Source organism: Trachurus japonicus, chromosome 21 (genome assembly GCF_045865225.1).
Source record: "Trachurus japonicus isolate A0001 chromosome 21, Traja_1.0".
In the NCBI taxonomy this organism is placed as follows: domain Eukaryota; kingdom Metazoa; phylum Chordata; class Actinopteri; order Carangiformes; family Carangidae; genus Trachurus; species Trachurus japonicus.
Window position 1 is genome coordinate 13,317,984 of NC_140927.1, and position 14,553 is coordinate 13,332,536.

A 14,553-nucleotide genomic window follows, 5' to 3' on the forward strand; every position below is an offset into this window, starting at 1 on the left:
GAAATTCCTAACTATGTGGACTGTGTCCTTCGTAGAATCCAGCCCGGGTTCAAACAATAGCTACTGTCCTTAATCAACGAACATACGGATGCAGTGTTCAGACTTTTGCATATGTCGGTCAGGTTTTATTCCTGCTGATATCATTTTGTTTCTCCTCCTCTCATGTCAACCTACATCTTTGTCAACCCCTCCTTTTGATCCAGGTCTTCCATCTGAAATTGCAAAATTGCTACCGTTCTGTTTTTTAAACACATAATTCAAATAAAAACTATGTAATATTATACAATTATACAAACATTTATCAAAACGACACCCATGTGGGATGCACTCTGACACTTTGCATGTGAAACTCTGAATGCTGTTGAGAGTTATTTGTACTTTTTCTTTTTCACAAAGAAAATGGTCTATATGAGAATAGTGTGCTGTGTTTATTCAGCACAGCTAATTCCAGCATGTGGACAGTAATAGAAAATTTTTTTTTTTCATTGCCCAAATCAATAGTCATGAATACAGTTAAATGTAGCACTGTTAGTCTTAATTTAATGTAGACTTTGTAGTTTTGTTGGTGTGTTTAGTTTCCACCTGAACAGGCCTATGGAAGTGTACAGCCCACTTTCCATATTTTCAATAACACTGAAATTTAGCTTCATTGGTTTATATCTTCTTCCTGGCCTTACACATTTCTAAGATACATTTTTGTAATTTCCCACACATTCGGTGAGTATAAGTACATTAATAAGGAAGAGTGAGACTTGGAAAAACTTCTAGTAAAGGGACTTTTTCTTTCCATAATGTGGGACTCTCTTATCTCAGGTCAAATGAAATAAAAAGTGGAAACAATATTTAAGTTGTTTGATACCATCACTGCACTGTGTCTACATTTGTTTGCAGTGACAGGGTGTTAAGCATTTCCCAGATCCAGCCAGAAATAGACTCAAATGTGCAGTAGATTCTTAACAACCAACTACAGTACACTTTTTCATGGAATAAATGCCCTCAGTGACGATGCACCTTTGGCATTATTAAACATAACTCAACATTTTTGAATGACTTGGATTACAACAAAAAGGGAAGAAACTTAGTGGACTTAAGTGGAACAGAAGGGTTGTGTTTACATTATCCTGCATTTCTTTTTTTGTTTCTCCCAAAAGGCCCTCGTATATCAGGAAAATGTGATGCAAAAAACATTTTTAAACAAGCAATTCTAATATAATCATTCTATTTTCCTCTTTCCTGGGGCTAATAAAGCAATACGTTTCTGTAAGTAAATATGCAATGCTCTACTACAATAAAGTATATATTGAGTCATTCCGCTTTCTTGCATCATTTCACTGCATATAATATGGCTTCAAAACCGTACAAGGATAATAAACTATCATCCATGACAATAGACTTTTAGATTCATAATTTGTTTATTCAAACAAATTAAATCAACTTTTCTTTAAGAAAAATAGATGAAGGGTCATCACCTTTACAAATCCAGTCTATTAACATTTGTACATATAAATAAGCAAGTTGAAGTGCACAGTTGCATAAAAACATTACATTAAAAAGTTATCAAACAGATCAACCATCTCAGAAGTATATACATAACAAAAGGACCAATGTATCATATTCTACATGGTAAAATACAATTTCATCGAGTTAAACTCAGTGACATGGTAAAACTGAAATTTAAATGAAAGCAAACAGGTATAACTGATCTTAAATGTTTCTCTTTACCTAGAGTCTAACACTGTTTTAGTCCTGGCACTAATAAAATTGTGAATAATTCAAATGCTGTACAGAGAATTAGTGTGACGATATGAAGGCAGATTTACATCGGTTTAGACATTTTGGTCATGGCTTTAATGAGTCAAGTGATTTGTGTTGCCATACCATGACCAGAGGACTAGCGACCCAGACAAGACAGAGCCAAGTCCTGCCCAATTACAAAAACAACAGCATAAACAAATTAAGCTGCAACCGCCTCCTCTTACAGTTTTGCTGTACTGTATGTAACAAAGATTTGGAGGATTTACCCCAAATTAAAATCAACTGAAACAGTTTAGAGATGTGGAGAGAAGACAACAGTCACATATTCTCTGTTGTCTAATAAACCTGTTTTATACATCCTCTACAAAGACCAAAGCTCAGTAGCACATGATTAATTTGGAAGACTATACATTCTGAACAGAGAGCAACACACACTGGGCTCAACTTTCCATCAGTTATTGTCATTTTTCACAATAGTTTATCAAGTGGAAAACACTGATTATGTTGCACTGCAGGTAACGTCCTCATTCTAAGGACAGAAGGGTAATACTATGAAATCATAAAGGTGAAGCAATGAATCACGATCATTTCCAAAACCACAGCCTTGAGTCACCAGAGACTTGTGCCATAATTTTATCTTAAAAAAAAAATGAATTGAGCATTTCCAAAAAGGCAGAGTGAAGCCCAAAAAATGAAACCCATGGTATGTTAAAAATTCAAGTGTCGTGAAAAACATAGCAATCATTCAGGCTCAATTTAACTAAATGTTAAAGGCTTCAAAATGACATGTACCTTGTAGTGTCACCAAGTTTAACTGAAAGATGAGCAGAGAGGAGCAAATAATTGCATTAGTATTTCAAGGACATGTCATTTAGAGTCATTCCTGTCCCCTTATACCCTTCTCAATAGGATGCACTCTGCCAAAAGCATTTTATCCTTCATTGCTGGGAAGGCCGAGTCTATAAAATCATAGGTGTGACCACACCCAATAAAGCAGTTTGCATCTAATGTGTGGAGTGACTGACAGCTGGTTCTGTAGGCAAGTGTTTATCGGACTATGCAGCAGCACCTTATAAAAATAACAGGTATTTCAGTCAGCCATACATACTCTCTGACACCTCCTACCTTTTCAGGGAAAATTAAAGACCGACTTTCACTTGTTTGCACCTGCTGTAGAATAAGCATGACGGTAAGGTGGCAACTGAAAATAGTTATAACAACTTCAATGCAAGCCCATAATTTGTGTTAAATTATTTCTCAGTTCAGGTTCCTCAGTTCCCAAACATTATTCCAAGTTACTTTTAGATATCCTCATAAAACTAAATATAATTTTATAACATTGTTGCTTGTAATGTTCAATAAATACTGACCTGATCACAAAAAAAATTTTTTCATTCTTTTTTAAATTTGTCATGTCAAATGTCAAAATTATTGCTTGAGAAGTTTTATCAATCGATAAAATCCTCCTGTTGACTATTTTGGCACACTTCCTGCATTTGTTAATGAACTGGTACTATCCACGGTTTGAATAAGCACTGTATCCAAATATTGAGGAAAAGTTCCAGTTTTCATTTCTCTCCGCAGCTTGCCCTGAGCCAGGTGACAGAATACCGGTCATTTCAGCTGCAGCTCCTCTTCATGCACTAACCTAAAAACAAAAACAGAACAAAAAACAATTATAGGGTGGTTTAGAGGGGTCAGAAATATTCATATTTTTGAATTAAGAATCATAATCAGTAAATTAAGTGCATTTACTTTCATCGTCTGAATCAAAGCCAAAGAGTGCAGAGCAGGTGTTAAGGGCTTGGTGTTTCTGTAATTCTTGTAAGCTGCTGAAGGACGACAGACATTTGTCACAGCGCTGTCTTGTCTTCTGCTCAGGGGCCACGTCTTGCACCTGCTGCTCCTGCTCTGGAGCCGGTTCCTTCTTTTTCTTATTGTTCCAGTAAATGTTCTTCTTCACGGCGGTCTCGTCAGTGGCCCTCCTCTTACGCATTGAGAGCAGAGACTCATCCAGGTAGGTGGAGGGCGGCGGCCGGATGAAGGGGGCTTTGACAAAAGTCGCGTAGGCAGGATCTTCGGGTTTGAAGGTTTTGTGCTCCGTGATGTGAGGCTCCCCCAGTTTCTGCTGGACTCCCTCAGACAAAGTAGACAAATCCTCTACGTCTCGGACATTCAAAGGATCCAACTCGACTGGTGTTTTCTTTCTCTTTTTACTTGGAGTGTTTGCGGCAGCACCAGTATGGGAAGAGGAGTTTGACTCTTCCAACTCATTTTTATCCTCAAATCCGTTGATGTTGGGTTTGGCGACGTCTGGAGGCTCATCACTGACTGTTTTCTCTGAATGATTTTCACCACCGTCTGCAACGTTTCCTTCACATTCCTCCTCCTCAGTCTTGATGTCGCTGTGATGTTGGAGGTAAGAGGCCTCAACCTGGTCAGGGGTGAGACCTTCGCTCTGCCCCTTTTTATTCTGCAGCCATAACTCCTCCACCTTTACTCTCTGCTTCCACGGAGCTTCAGCGCTTTGCTTTTTCTGTCTGTTGGGGCCCACCTCTAGCTCCTCTCTTTGAGGTGCTGGGATGTAGTGTCTCCATTCATGGTCGTAGAGACCCTGGAGGCTGGAGAAGAGCTTCTCACAGTCTGAGAAAGGACACTGTGGTCTGAAGGGTTGGTGGGTGCTGACATGATCCTTCAGTTCCTGGTGCGTCAAGAAATGTTCGTTACAATCCAGGTGGTAGCAGAAGTATTGAAGAGGGCCATCGTGGAGCTTCATGTGATCTTTGTATTGCTGGAGAAACTGCATCGGCCTGTTGAAGGGAAGCACAGTGAGCACAAGCTGTAGTAGTAAAGAACATTTAGCAGCACGATGCTGCAAGTATAAAGCAACGAAAACATCGAGAAAGGTGCAGCTTGAATCTTTACTGATGTGTCATCATCGCCCACGCTGTCTATCACCTGTCCCACACAGAGCTGTTAATTGATTTATAATTGATGTAGAACTGGGAATCTGTATTAATGCTCAGCTTTACCAGAAATCAATACTCAGATACATGTACTAATTATCAGTTAGAGTGCCAAAGCGGAAGCAGGAAGTAACGGCGCCATGGGTCCTTAAATCGGAAAAAGTCTCCATACAAGTGAACGGGAGTCCAAGTTTTATTAAATAACATCACATTTCATGCCGAGAAATCAGCAGTTTGTTGTAAACCTATTGTAAAGTAAAATAAAATTCTGAAGAATCAGTAAACAGAAAGACTACAGGTCGCGTAGGTGACGTCACACACCAAATGCCGCCCTTTCCCGTGTCAGTTGGTGACGTATTTTTTGTGGGACACCAGATTTGTAGTCCGTAGAGCGTCGTCACACAAAATACATTCTTCCATTGCCGTTTTACGATAAACTGCTGATTTCTCGGCATGAAACTTGATGTTTTAAACAGGTAGAGGACATATTTTTTTCTCATGGCACAATTCAATCAGATCACGAAATAAAACTTGGACTCCCGTTCACTTGCATGGAGAGTTTTTCTGAATTAAGGACCCATGGCGCCGTTACTTCCTGCTTCCGCTTCGGCACTCTATGTAAAGATAAAGTCTTGGTTAGTAAGTCATCATCTTACCTGAGGCAGAGTGAGCACTTGTGCTTGGCCCAGATAAAAGTCTTCTCCAGCACTTTCTCCTCATTAATGTGGCATTTGATGGCATGCTTCGTTAGTGTGGTGCTGATCCTCAAGAATACTCTATCACAGGACTCCGAAGGGCATAGGTGGTATTTGATGTCCACGCCATAACCGTTTTCTCCTACTGGGTTCTCCTTCCCCTCTTCTTCCCCCTCCTTCTCCACCACACATGGATGTCTGATAATCACCAGGCCATCTTGAATGACCACCTGATCATCCTTGAAATCGACCTGCTTGAAAATATTTGCATCCGGGTTCTTGCACTTTTTGTGAAGCACAGATGTCTTCTTAATGAGGGTGCGGAGGTTTCTGATGATTCGGTCTTCCCTCTTGAGGCTGGAAACCTTCATTTTACTGCCAGGTTTTTGTTCAGGGGTTTCCTCGTCAGAAATGGAAGTCGGATTTTCATCCTGAGGCCTGTTCTGATTTTCCACATTATCTGCTATCCCGTTGGCAGCTGGAGTGTCCTCGGTGCACGGCTGCTTTTCAGGGGGTCTTTGCTTGGACATTTCATCAATGTGGTCCAGAACATGCTTTTTGGCAAAGGTAAGCTGTTTAAAGCGTTTACCACAGAGTATGCATCTTAGTTTGCTACTCTTGAGGTGTGACAGAGCGTGTCTCATAACGTTTAGGCCTTTATAGTCTTTGCGGCAGAAGTTGCAGTGGTATGACAAATGGGCATACTGTTGAGTACGGAGCACTCTGTCCTTCCACGTTTTCTTGGCCTTCACCTAGAAATGAGACAACAACCACAGGAATAAGTGCTACAAGTTAAAAACAAAACCATCACATAAATAAATGACACTAGAATTGCTTCGTCTTTCTCTCGTCCTTACTAATACACAGGTTGCATTCGTGTTTTAGTATTCTTTTAAAAAACACAAATTTTCACATTCACTTTCCATTAAATACTCGACTTACTATGTGTGTGGACAAATTTACGACTCTTCCAGACAAAATTATATTATCCAACATAAACCAACCATCAAATTCCTGGGATGTACATTACAGACAAATAACTGACCTCAGCATTTGAGACTTTTGTTTCCTCTGTGGGCTGGGGCTCGTCTTCTGCATCACCATTGAGTTCATCTGGTGCCGAGGACTCTTCAGGTTGCAGTTTCTCACCATCAGGCTTTTTGGATTTAAGTGAGTAATTGTGTAACAGTTCTATTGGACAATCCAGTAACTCTAATGGAGGTCCATCCAGCTCAGGATCACCTTCCACAGCAAGAACAGCAGCTTGAGGCTCACTGTGGAGATCTTCACTAATCTTGGCACAAAGCGGTATTTGAGATTCCTCTGGGGTTTGTTCACAAAGACTGCTAAGGCTGACCAAGTCAGCAGGTTCCCCAAGTTCATTTTCTGCCTCGAGTTCATTCATCTGGTCTAGTGGATAATCTTTGTGTTCACTTTTATGCTCAAGTTCATTCTCCAAATGAGGCATTTCCGGCTCTTTCTCTTCTGTGTCACTTTTCTCCTCAAAACCAGATTCATCCTCAGTAAGGAGTATTTCATTATCGGGGTAAGATAGTTCCATTCTAGCCAAGGGCTTCCTGCCCCGCTTTTTCCCTTTAACTTTGACCTTCTTCTCCTTAACTGTCTGTACTGGCTCCAGCCTTGGAAGACCCTGCAGCCATCTCTTCTTCCGACCTTTTCTTTTCAGAATTTGGCTCTTCACACATCTAGACAAGTACTCTCTCTTGCGGTTTAGTGGGAGCTTTGCAGAAGCAGAGTTTTCAATGCTAGTGTGATTGCGTCTTAGTGAGTACACAGGCTTATTACCTGAAGAGGTGGATTTGAAATTGTATTTGAACTCTGGATCATCATTTGGGTCTACCTCATCATCAGATGCAGAGTGTTTTTTTCTTCGTAGCCGTCTTCTCCATTTTCGCTTCTTCAAGACAACATTTTTTGATTGAGAAACACTCTTTGCTGCCTCTCCATCTACTATCTTCTCTTCTGGAGGGCATTGGTTCACAGATGCATCTTCGGTGCACTGGCACAAATTGAGACCTTGAGAGCAGGAATCATTTATACAAATATTTGTAAAAATCTCTTCACTGTATTCCTTTTCTTCTTCTTCCATCTCATTTAGAACAGCAGCCTTCATCACCTTGTCACTTATCAACTCCAAGCAGTGGGTTCTAATGGTCAGGAGATTCCAAAACTCAGGGTCAAAGCACAAGCGCTCCTTAAGTATCTGGAAAGCAATAATGAGAGAATGTTAAGCACAAACCCAAACGCTACAGTATATCTAATATATCAAATAGTGCACAAGATGTTCCCGTCTTCCCCCTCTCCGACCTGCAGAACATGGAAGCGAACATTGGTCCGGACAGGGCTGCTGTGGGGCTGCTGCTCCTGGTCAGGGTGCATGTACAGCAGGCACACAGTTCTGTAAGCCTGTAGGCTCCGTTCCTGGCAGAAGACCAGCAGGGCACATGCTCGGCAGATCTCTAGATCCTTAGGCAGCAGGAAGGCGATGGTCTTGCAGACCAACGACCGCGTTACAGAGTCTGATGGCATGTCACAGAGTTGCAAGGCCCTGGCACAAAGCTCCACGCAGACCTGGATTCCTTCACCACCCAACTGTTGAAAAATTGTAATATTTATGATTTGAATGTGGTAAAATGGAAAAAACACATTCAACAACTTAAATTTTTTTTTTCTTATCTGGTGGTTCGCGAACAGCTGGAGTTCCACCGCACACAAAGTGGTCGTTTTAAAGGGATAGTTCACCCAAAATTCAAATTCCACTCATTATCTACTCACCCTCATGTCGACTAAGGGCTGGGAGAAGTTTCAGAGTCCTCCGTGCCTTCTCTGAGTTACAGCGGGGCTCCGTGCAGCACTGCATGTCCATATGACGGTTGCGAACAGAGCTCACTTTTCTTCGTCCAAAAAGACACACCAAAAAACATCCAAATACCTCCATAGTGCTCGTCTGTAATGTCCCTCTTGTATTGAAGCCCCAACATGAGAAATTGTTCGGAAAAAAATTAAATAAGTCTATGTTTTAAGCTTGTTTGTAGCGGAAGCTCCCAGCACTGCTCTTCCTGGTCCGTCCAAATCTCGCAGGATTTGCATTGACACCCAGTTCACGGCTCTGCAAATCGCGCGAGATTCCGACAGAGCAACACTGGGAGCTTCCGCTACAAACAAGCTTAAAACATAGACTTATTTAATTTTTTTCCGAACAATTTCTCATGTTGGGGCTTCAATACAAGAGGGACATTACAGACGAGCTGTGTGGAGGTATTTTGATGTTTTTTGGTGTGTCTTTTTGGACGAAGAAAAGTGAGCTCCGTTCACAACCGTCATATGGACATGCAGTGCTGCGCCGAGCCCCGCTGTAACTCAGAGAAGGCACAGAGGACTCTGAAACTTCTCCCAGCCCTTAGTCGACATGAGGGTGAGTAGATAATGAGTGAAATTTGAATTTTGGATGAACTATCCCTTTAACACTGATTTATTGTTAAAAAGTCAAGCAGCAACGCGTTTCACCCTGCTGCTTGACTTTTTAACAATAAAAGGGAAGGAGTTCCACCACACACAAAGTGGTCGTTTTAACACTGATTTATTGTTAAAAAGTCAAGCAGCAACGCGTTTCACCCTGTGGGCTTCATCAAGCCTTCATCAAGCTTGTGAAATTAGATTTATTTATTTACTTGTTATATTTTTTTCAAGGCATCATTTTCACTGGCCCGAACGGGCCAGTGTTTGGAGGGTTCTGGTGGCCCTGACGGTTTGAAAAGTACGTCCGGGCCATTTATATTGTCGACCCCTGCTTTGTCTTCCTCATGTATGTGAGGTTTAAGATGTGCCTAATCATTTCTCATCATTTACCCTGAGAAGGACAACATGGAAAAAACCATTGCCGTGACATCACATCTCACCTCTGTTGTGACCAGTTTGATGAAAGGGAAGATGGCTCTGACATTGGTAGCAGAAGAGGCCAACTGTAGGCACTCATCCAGGAAGCCTTGTCTGGAGGGATGGGCCCGAAGATGCAACCGACTCCAGATAAACACCAGATCCCTGCAGGAAGGCAGCAGTTAACAAGTCAGTGATATCTAGTTGTGTTATATTTCCATTCAACAACCAATCTTAAATTCTTCAGCCAATAAACAGAAGTGTGCTGGACTAATTTGAGAAATGTATGCAGCACCCTTGTCAACATCTCAAGTTATGGAAATAAAATAAGTATATACATAGTGTGAAGATCATACTTACCAAATGTAATACATGTCCCCGTTGTGTAGATGTTGGGTAAGGAAAGCTTTACACAGTGATAACAAGAGCTCATCCTTTTCAACGCTCTCTGTGTTGCAGATTATCTCCACGGCATCCCGACCATCTATCTCTGCCATCTGAGGAAGAACACATAAACAAAAATACACAAAAAGTAAATTAAATACATTTTAATTAATGTGGGATACCAAGAAAAGAGGAAACAATTTTAAATAATGAAATTCTTCATTCTAATTAGATTATAACAATTTTCATTATGTATTGTGTGCACAACACCCCCTTTCTTTAATCACATTGGTAGTCCTTTCTGTCACTTCTTACCTCCTTCTGAAGATTTTCATACAGTGAGGCTTTGTAGAGGCAGGTGAGGTAGGCCTGATGGAAGTACAGATGCTTTCCAGTCTCATGATTTTCCAGGCAGCTCTTCGCCAGGGCCATAGCCTCCTTCATTCGTTCACAGGCTTGGAGATAACGAACACGCAGCTCCAAGAATAGCGGCAACTCTGAGCTCAAGAAGTCCTCGACTGCATGGGAGAGAATCACAGATGATATGGCAGTAAGGTCATAGAAGTCTATGAGGTGATTTGAAGCACAGCGTGATGTTGGTGTCATTGGAAGCCAGTGAGTTTTGTCAATCTGAAATAAATAAGCTGGAAGTTTTTATTAGGTGGGTAAAAATACACCTAAATTCTGATCTGAACCAAAAATGGTACTCTGAGACCTGCAAGAGGGACACTGGGTCAATGAGCTCTGGGGAGTTTATTAAACTAGTGTGGAACAAAACAAACGGACAACAGGAAAAAAAGAAAATCCTGAAACTGTGTAATGGTGCAGTCAACCACAGCTTCCAGTGAACTACATCAGCCTGCCACTTGGGAGTCTGATGCTGGAGTGTTGTTCATGGACTAGATCTGTATTCAGCTCAGAAATTCAAGCCAATCAATAGAACACAACAATAGCTGAACTTATCCTTCTACCAGTGTTGGCTGACAGTGTGACAGTGATTAGGGATTAGTGAGTGACATTAGTGAGACTAGAACATGACCTGTCAAGCTCTCTATTAATCAGCATTGCTGCTACAGAGCTGTGTGCTTTCATCTCTTCCCTGAGAACAATGGATCCAATCAGCTGAGTTTGCTGACACAAGTCAAGGGCCCCACTTGTAAATGCAGTGCTCTCTTCTAACAAGTCAGCTAATAACTCACTCAATAAAAAAAAAAAATATTGTGGTCATGACTCTACCGTCTTTCGGTGGCAAGTCTGCCTCCTTCAGGATTCCTTGAAGAACTGGATTCTCCCATGGTCCTCCTGCTTTGATGGTCTGCTTCACATGCTGAAGGTAACCATTCCTGTGCCTCAGGAGCAGAGTGTGACACTCCTGCAAAGAGCAGCATAAAAGCATAAAACACACGCTTTTCCTTTCAAACTAACATCTGTCTGTAACATCACAACATTGAGTATTAGGATACTTAGGTTCATAATGGCATTTTAAACTGTCAAAATTAAAACATAATACTAGTAGCAAAAATTCAGTGGTATGGATTCATTGTGTATAGACAAATTTACAATGACAGCATAATGAATAGATGACTGACACAAGTCACAAGTCACCGCAGCAATGGCACCGCCACGATCTGGCGGCATACACAAATCGCTCGCCGAATTCGTCTATAGAATGATACGGCTGAATGTTGTAGTGTTTTCAGTGTTGGTATCTGCCATTTAACACTTAGCACAGTTTACTGATGGCATGTGGGGCAGCTGGGTCTAATATAAGTATGTGGTGTGAATGTGAAAACAGAGGACAAAGACAGTGGGTCAATTTTTGTCACCTGAAAGGAATCAAGGATGTCTTTTAAAGGGTCTTCCACAAATTCTTCTTTGCTAAAAAACAGCATCAGTTCAAAAAAGCTCCTGCAAGACAGTGAGAAAAAAAAAAGTTACTTATTGTCGTTTAGATGTCAAATTTTTAGTTTTTGTATAGTTTTCATATTCTCTACTTATTCATTTTTCAAACCTGTTTTTATTTTACATCTAAGAAACCTAAGAGAATTGCGGTGTGATCCATGCATAAACAGTTCAACAAATACTTTTGTTTCTGAGTAAACTACTTACAAGGCCAGACTACTGAGAACATAGTGGATGTGCTGACAGTCATCAGGGAAGGCAGCAGTGGCTTTGGTGAAACTGCAGAGTGCTGTCCGCAGCACTTTAAGTTGTGGGAGAGGAACTTGCCATTGCCCAGTGTACTCCTCAACCAGCTGTGAAGCAGAACATAGAAAAACAAAACTTGGTGATCAATTTTTAAGTCCCAGTTCACTTCACAGATTTAAAATTGTGCAGCTTTTATACAGTCATATGTTAGATGCGCTACATTCCATCATGTAAAAGTGAAAACATCCATCGTCTATACTGCTTATCCATGCAGGGTTGCTGGGGCCAAACACTCATATAACTTGCCTAACAGGCAATTAATAGTCACCCAGTCAACCTACTGGGCATGTCTCTGGACTGCAGGAGGAAGCCTGGGTACCTGGAGAGAACCCATGCAGGGGAGAGGGAGGGGAAAGGCAAGGCCGCTAACCACCGTACCGCTGAGCCACCCAAAGGTGAGAACATGTCTTTTTAAACCAACACTAAGGAACTTTTCAACCTTCATAAAATATTTTCATAACTTTTGTGATGATACATCGACTTACAACAGGTTGAATGACCCCTCTGTCATGGCCTGAGGGGGTCTGTGTTGCCTTCACTGGCATAAGCAACTTTGAGGAGCATGGTAGGAACCCTGCTCTCACTTTACTTTCACTTTCACTTTTGCGAGTCACAACAAGGAGGGAACAGGCAAAACGGCACTTTAGCAATGGATTATGTCTGTGTTTTCACTTTGAAATGATCCACTGGAAACAGAAACTTAGTTTTGATGTCTTCTGTTAATTTTAATGCAGGATATTTACAGGGCTTCACGCTAGTGTTCATGGGAAATGGAGTCTTCCTTCAGGCAAAACACTACCGCTTTGGTCCACAGGTGCCGCCAAACTCAACCAAAACTGAAAGTTCTTTAGTACTGCTTTAAATTTGAAATCTCTTTATTTACAAAAGTATTTTTTACCCTTGTTTTACAACTGATAAGAAACTTCTTTGAAAGAAACTAAAGCTCGGAGTCTCTGAGTTAGTCTCAACAAGTTTTGCACACCTAAATTTAAGCATTTGGAAATCCTCTCAAGATCTGTCTGATTGAATTGGAAGAGAATGGGAGAGAAAAGTCGCTCTTCAGGCCTCTCTACAGAGATGCTATCAGGTTTAAGTCTGGGCCACCCAAGGACAATCAATCAGAGACATGTAGCCAGAGACATTGTCATGCTGAAAGGTGGACTCTCACTGCATGCATGAACTGAGGCAGGTGTTTGATCTCCATGTTTCTGCAGGTGAACCCCCTTGACCCCTGTGATGGGGAGCTGTACCTTGCTTGCTTGACAGAGTATTTAGACTTCAATTGCCTAAGTCACTCCTGGTGGTCACACACTATTTAGCCTACATTTTATAATGGTTGATCCCAAGATCTCCTGAACGCTTGAAGCTTCAGAGGTGGTTTAACACCTGCCCTGATGTGTGCCTTCCCACGATTTTAGGTCCTGGGACTTCATGTACCTGACCACAATATGGAGCTAGGTCTGAGTAGTTTTCCAAATCAGAGAGTTCAGTTTTTGGTCTTTAACAAAGGTAATTTTATATATAAAATAAGAACACATATAGTTACTATCTTAAGGTACTATAAATGTCATTTACTGTAATGTAATAGTCCCTGTGCACAAATCAGTTACCAAAATATCACAGAGACTCATCTTACAAACCAGTTTGTGCTGCCATACAGTCTCATTAGCAAATGGTGAAGAGCTTCTCTGTGTATACTGTGGGGAAACATCTTGTCATGTTGCACTGTACATCATGTTACTGTATAACTCTTGTGACTGACATCTCCATGGTAGCAGACCTCTCCAAAAGGTTTCACAAGGACTAGTCTAAACTAACGATGCTCTAACAACACTAATCACAGAAGACTGAAACCAGACTGATGTGACAGTGGCGCATGCAGTGATTTCAGGCTTGTGGCTTACATTATGCGCACCATGTACTCTTTAGATAAATGCTAACGTTACTGTAGGTAACGCCATTGTATATAATGGCTAAAAATAAAGTTTCACAAAGATGTCTGTAAATCGCTTCGTATTTAGGGTAAATGTGCTGCCACATACCGTCCGCTCATGAGATTTATGTACTTCTTCACTCATTTATCAATAAAATGTCACCAATGGCGGTATTAGTTACACAGGTCGGTAGAATAACTCGTTACGTTAATTCGCATAGCTTAACGAACTTGCTGTAAAGCCAAGCATTAAGAAATCTAAGAGATCTCTAAAAGCAGAGATGCTACATGTGGGTTTCTGGCCGGGGATCTGGTTTATATTCAAGCATATTCTGTTCACCATCTATGTTGTGTTTCTGGTGGGCAAAGGCACAGGCTCGGCTAGCTAAACAACTGTGTTTGTAAAGCTAGCCTGGAGGCTAATGTTAGCCAGCTAAGCTAGTAGCGTTAGCAATAAACAGATACCGAGTCGGTAGACTCCTCACCAAAATGGAGCCCAACATACCTGGCAAAACTCAGAGCAATAGTCTTTGCTCTTCAGAGACGATTCGTCGCTGCAGTGTGTACTACATAACATGTCCAGGGCTGATTCAAGCCCGTCTGTTTCCAAATCACTTTCGCTGTCCGCCATGCTGGCTGCAATATCCAGCGCATAGCCCAAGTTGCCAGGTTTGTAAAGCAGTATCCTCCTATTTCACACGATTAAAGCTTTTTT

General features: G+C 41.3%; 1 protein-coding gene across 1 annotated transcript; it reads right to left on the bottom strand.

The window, feature by feature from the left end:
• Positions 1 to 1,393: 1,393 nt before the first annotated feature.
• On the bottom strand, positions 1,394 to 14,534 carry znf654 (zinc finger protein 654). The gene is made up of 12 exons (XM_085764156.1): positions 14,344 to 14,534; positions 11,807 to 11,952; positions 11,524 to 11,605; positions 10,934 to 11,069; positions 10,013 to 10,215; positions 9,674 to 9,810; positions 9,337 to 9,478; positions 7,745 to 8,029; positions 6,462 to 7,640; positions 5,378 to 6,168; positions 3,511 to 4,565; positions 1,394 to 3,403 (listed from the first exon to the last, which is right to left on the bottom strand). The coding sequence occupies exons 1-12, from the start codon at positions 14,467 to 14,469 to the stop codon at positions 3,399 to 3,401; spliced, it is 4,287 nt and encodes a 1,428-aa protein (XP_085620282.1). The 5' UTR covers positions 14,470 to 14,534; the 3' UTR covers positions 1,394 to 3,398.
• Positions 14,535 to 14,553: the final 19 nt, after the last annotated feature.